Genomic DNA, 6,000 nt, shown 5'->3' on the forward strand with positions numbered 1-6,000 from the left:
TTCCAGTTAAACCATCACATCATCCCTCTTGAATCTTTCATCATTCCTTCCTTCAGTGTGTTTCAGAGGCAATTATTATGTTCCATACACTGAGGCACAGCAGTGAATGAGATAGTTGGGGTTCTTGCACTCATGTGGCATCTGGTTTAAGTTGATTGACATCATTTCAAAAGTCACTCTAAAGCCAGATTACTTGGTTTCCTAACCTCTGCGGAAGATAAGTTTATTATTATTTTTTAAATAAATCTAACTTTCTGATGACTATGAGGCAATCTTGTTTTATTTTATGGAAACCTTATTTCTTTTTTTTTCTTTTTCTTCTTCACTTGTAGCAAGTATTACTTATCAAACTCCATTCATTGGGCCAGAGACCCTTATGGTGTTAATGAAAAACTTGCCCCTTGTATAGCACCCTATTACACTTGTGAGTTCATCGGCCTGTCAGTGGCCTCAGGAAACCTTATTAAACATATAGACCTGAATAATTTTAATTGCTTACCTAATTACATGTCTAATCAGAATGAGAAGCAAGGTACAAAGAATTAAAATGGAAAAAAATATACCCGCTCACAAAAGAAAACCTTATATATATTAGACCCCAAGGAATAACTTACTGTATATCCCAAAAACATCCCTCAAAGAGAAAAGTTAGAAATAAGGCAAGACTTTTTAACTTGTTCATTTAATAACTTCTATTAATAAATCCCTGTCATCATGCCATCAATGGCTCTTGAATATGAACATAGCCTGATTATACAAACTGTCTCACAAGATATCTTAAAGCTCTGTAGTCACTGTAACATATTTGCCTGTTAAACACGTTGGAGGACTTATCAAGTTCAGTTTTGTTCTATGTCCTATAATGCTACTAATTTAATCCAAAAACATATCATTTTGTGTATGTAATGAAGGTGGCTCCTAATTTCATTATCCAAGCCATTGTTAAATTCTTAAATATTGTCCTAAGGGAGAGATGCCAATGGAGCATCACTTACAGGTTGACGCAGAACCAAAAACTAATAGCCAATATTTACAGAGTGTACAAAGGTTTTCGCACACATCAGTATTTAAGCCTTCATTTATTCAACAGATATTTTAGAAATTGAGTGCTAATTCTATGACAACCTTTAGCTAAATACTGGGAATACAGTAATTATAACAGTAGTTATCAAAATGTTATCTCAGAACCAGTGGCATCAGTGTTACCTGAGAACTTGTTAAAACTGCACATTCTCAAGCCTACTGTATCAGAAACTTTGTGGGTAGGGCCCAGCAACCTATGTTTTAACAAGTGCGCCAAGTGCTTGCTCAAGTTTGAGAACCACTGACCTATAAAATGGCCCCTGGTGTTATATATTAGAAAATTGGGCCTCAAAGAAGGATAAAACAGACTTGAGATACAAGAGACTTTTCCCCATCATTTATCCCCAGAGATTAGAAAAAGTATATAATATGGCATATAATATGAGCATAGTATTATATCTGTTGAGTGTAAAAAACATATGAATATTTGTTGAATGAAAAAAATGAATGAATCCTCCAAATAGTTATGTTATCACCCAATCACGGCAACAGCCCAAGCAATATAATCCTAACTTACTGAAAATGTACATATCGATAACAAATGTATTTTTGAAAAGAGAAATGTTCACCATGACAATGAGAATTATAATGTAAAAACTATTAATTCTTACATAAAAGAGGAAGTTAGCAAAGGTAATCATTAATATAACTATTCAATTTTTCCATACCTTGTTATTTTGCCTTAATTTGCTTAGCTCCAATTTATACTTTTCTGCTTCTTCTAGAGCTCTATTCAAGCGAACTTCTGTAGCATTTTGACTAGTGGAAGCTTGTTTTTGAAGTCGTCTTTTATTTTCTAATTCCTGTAAAGTAAAAGAGATATATGGAGCATTTATAAATATGTTTCCTCTACTATTTTGCAACATTTTCCATTTTCACATTCCTTGCTTTCTCCCAAATTTTACACACATACACACACACACACACACACACACACACACACATACACACACACGCACAGAGCATTAGAGGCTGAGCACTAAGTGATAGAGGTCTCAAGGAATTCTTGACTTGGTACTAGAAAAATATATCTTCAAAGATACAGTCATAAATTAGGCTTTCAAATTATTGTTAGTAATTCTCTGCCTCTCTTTATTGACCCCAAGATACAATATAAATATCCTCTATATTTTATAAGCAACTCTTTATAGTTCTTACTTTGGGAACCTCCCAAAACACCAACATAAGGCATAAACTCCCACATAAATATTGTCGTGTAAAACTGACAAGGTATATCATTTAAAAAAAATAATTGTTAAATACAGAGCATTCAATATTAGTCTTATAGAGAAATCCCAATTCTGAGCAAAAACAACAGATCCTATGGATTATTTTTTCCATTTTGGGGTGGGTTTAGACCTGCATTTCTCCAAATATTCTAAGAGATGCTATTGCAGAGAATCTGCAGGCCAAACTTAACATCAAAAGAAACATGTACATATAGGATAAACTCCAAACTCCATCATAATTTGGCACCATAATCTCATATCCAACCCCAGATGTTCCTTTTGGCTATGTCAGCAGTACTTGGCTCTGTCAAACAGTCATGCTGTATCTTGCTTTTGAGCCTTTGCTCATGCTCTTCCTTCTGCCTTGATTCCTACCTCATCCTCATTTTTATGTGACTAGCACCTACTCAGCCTTTAAGACTCAGCTAGGGCTGTACACTACGGTTTTACCTCCTCTCAGAAGCCTTCCCTATATTCCTCACTATCCTCTCAGGTTGGATTAAGTACCCTTTCTTCAGAGCTTCTATATAGCATCTTGGTATACATATATCAAAGTACCTATTGTGTGGAACTGAATCTACCCATTTAGTTCATTCTCCTCACTATAGAGTAAGCTTCTTGGGGATAAGAACTGTCTTAATTTCCATATTCCCAGCACTGTAGTGGCATGTAAGAGGTACTGGTGACATGTTTATTGAACAGAATTTATTTTGTGATACTTAACTCACTCTTCTTTGCACAGCCTGCAATGCCTAGTACAGAGCCTTATACAAAAAACATAATAAATATCATGGAATTGAAATGATACAGTTAAAAATACAGTTCTCTTTTTTCTTCTTTTATACATTTTCTCCTGGCTGTATCACTGTGTTTTATTTCAAAACTGATCTCTCTGGCTCTGAGTAATTAAGGGGAAAACTAAACAAAACACATGCTGCTCTTTATGTAAGTTTCTAAACAAATCAAACTGTGTATGAATACCATCTGCTATCACCAGCCTTCTTCACAGCTTTGTGGGTGGTAGCTTACACTAAGAGCAAGCCCAATTTATCTCACTGTTCACATGGAAAATGCAGAGATTCTCATTAGCTACAAAGTCCACAATTCTTGGTAACTTTGTAACCTACTTCACAGAAAAATGAAAACCATCCTTCACCACATATGTCCCCTACTACGGAATCAATACTGTCTGTCCCTGTTCATGGGAGAAGTGAAAAAGAAAATAGATAATCAGAAGAATAGTAAAGCAGGAAATTTTCTTATTTAAGTAAATCCACTAAAGACAGGAAAAACCTTTTTGAAAACTTGAAAACATTTCTATTTTCAATCATACTCAAGTACTTTTTATAAAATGCAGACAGGATACCAATATTGTTATGAGAGAGCTTGGATCCTGACAATACTCAATAAAGTAAGTCTATTATTACAAAAAATTTGGCAGTTTTCATATTTCTAGAGAAAAAATTTATGAAAAATCTGAAGCCCTGAATTTTACATTAATTTTAAAAGAAAAAGCTAGATAACTTATATAAAATCAAATCTAATTTTAACACTCAACTACTATGAGATCCAAGGAGAAATAATTTACCATTCTCTCAAATTTTAAAGCATTCATATAATACTAGAAGAAGGCAAAAAGAGAAAAAGTTATCAGTAGCCACAGGAAAAGACAAAATCTAGTAAATGCTTTAAGAGTAACACAAATTGAGTTTGAAGGCCTTTCCTGAATGCTGACAACTTTGTATAAAGCCTTAATAATGCCTAAAAGCTGGGGACTGACAAGAGAGTTCAAGTTTTTCATTCTAGACCTTCCATTTGAAGGGAATTAGGAATTTTAGAGACTAGGATCACTTTCGTAAGAACGTTACGGGTTTTGTAACTGGTTCAAGGTTATTCTATTTGATGGTCTGTGGCCTAGTAGAGACAGCAGTTAATCCTTAACATTAAAAGCCAGTGTGTCTATTTTCAGAGCGAGATCCACTCCTTTTCTTAGTGTGGTCAGTTTTAAAATTCTTAGGGAGAGAAGCATTTTGTTGGTGACTAGAGAAGGGAAATCAAGACCTTTTGTCTTGGTGAACACTATAATTTGGGGAAGCAATTGCTGAGCCTGGCTCCTCCATGTAAAAGCTTTAGCACTTAGACCTACTAAATACTCACAAAACACCTTCACTTAGGCAAATTACAGCCAGAGCCTTTTTCAAAGACCCAGTCTTGAGAGAGCAAGGTGTTTTACAGACTGTCTGAATGGAATATGGGACCATTCCTAGTCCATTGCATAAAGAATTTAAAAAATTCTCAGTGACATCAGAAGCATGGCAGAGTGAGAGATGTCCCCAGATCTCTCCCCTTGAAACAACAACAAACTGAACAACTAAACTCAACAAAAAGCACCCAACCTGCACACAAGCACATCTGAGCAATGGATCTGCGAATAAGAGCTACCACAGGTCAAAACCTCGGGAGTCAGGTGGTAGACTGGGAGAAACAAAGAAGTGCCTCTCGTAGCCAGAGCTCCCTGTAGGAGTAGGGGTAGGAAAGAAGATGCCTGAGAGAGCTGTGAGCTCCACACAGTGGCAGTGCCCAGGGACCAGGTCAGAAAGCAGGAAAGTGGGGATGGCAGAGAGGCAACAGCTGATTATTAACAGCTGCAGTTGCAAAAGATGAAGCCAAGCTGCAGCCCCCATCCTCCAACTCAGAGGGCGCCTCCCCCAATATCCTCCAAAACCAAACACCAGGAGAATCTGAGCAAACGCTACCAAAACTGTATATAACACTGACAGGGACTGAGACTGAGGGTAGCAATAGTGATTGAATATTTATAAGAAAAAAATGCATTATTAAGGCTATATATAAAGCAGGGATCCAAGAGGCTTAGACAACACCTACTGGAAACCAAAAGGAAAACACCTTCTTAGCAACAGGCTAAAGAGAGACTTTTATATGATAAATCTTCTTTCTGGGGGGAAAAAAGCAGAATACATTTCCATTGATGTCCAGGTGGAGAAATAGTCCATTAAACGCCATGAACAACCAAGATGTTCTCCGGAAAACAAGTTTAAAAACACAGAAATATGAGACTTAAATGACAGAGAATTCAGGATGGTACTTCTGGAAAAACGTAATGAGATCCAAAATAATTCATATCAACAATTCCAGGAATTGAAAAAAAACAAAAACAAAAACAACTAGATCAGCAGAATGAGTTTTTTAGCAGAGAGACTGAAACCCTAAAAAAGAACCAAATAGAACTTCTGGAGATGAAGAACACACTAAAATACATGAATTATGAAGTAGCAAGCTTAGGAAATAGAGTCGACCAAATGGAGGAAGAATAAGTGATATTGAAGACACAATCTAGAAATAAATCAGAAGGAAGAAGATAAACCAAAGAATGAAAAATAATGAAAGAAAAATACGAGAACTAGCTGACAACATCAGGAGATGAAACGTAAGAATAATGGGCATTATCGAAGGCGAGGAAAGGGAGCAGGGACTAGAAAGCGTTTTCAGACAAATAGCTGACGAGAATTTCCCAAATCTAAGGAATGAGCTGGAGCTTGGAATTCAAGACGTCCACAGAACACCCAATTATCTCAAGCCAAAAAGGTCTTCACCAAAATATATTGTATTAAAATTATCAAAAATCAACAGCAAAGACAGAATTCTCAGGAAAGCCAGGGAGAAGAAA

General features: G+C 36.0%; 1 protein-coding gene and 1 non-coding gene across 3 annotated transcripts in view; both read right to left on the reverse strand.

The window, feature by feature from the left end:
* The window catches only part of TEX9 (testis expressed 9), a 59,820-nt gene that overhangs the window by 20,822 nt on the left and 32,998 nt on the right, over positions 1–6,000 (reverse strand). For both annotated transcript variants that reach the window (XM_011363441.2, XM_011363440.2), the window contains one exon: positions 1,752–1,886. In XM_011363441.2, coding sequence (XP_011361743.1) covers positions 1,752–1,886 — 135 coding nt within the window. The remainder of the gene's footprint in view (positions 1–1,751; positions 1,887–6,000) is intronic.
* On the reverse strand, positions 325–472 carry LOC111742047. The gene has a single exon (XR_002781171.1). It is a non-coding gene; the product is annotated as a small nucleolar RNA SNORA62/SNORA6 family (small nucleolar RNA).

Source organism: Pteropus vampyrus, unplaced genomic scaffold, assembly GCF_000151845.1.
Source record: "Pteropus vampyrus isolate Shadow unplaced genomic scaffold, Pvam_2.0 Scaffold85, whole genome shotgun sequence".
In the NCBI taxonomy this organism is placed as follows: domain Eukaryota; kingdom Metazoa; phylum Chordata; class Mammalia; order Chiroptera; family Pteropodidae; genus Pteropus; species Pteropus vampyrus.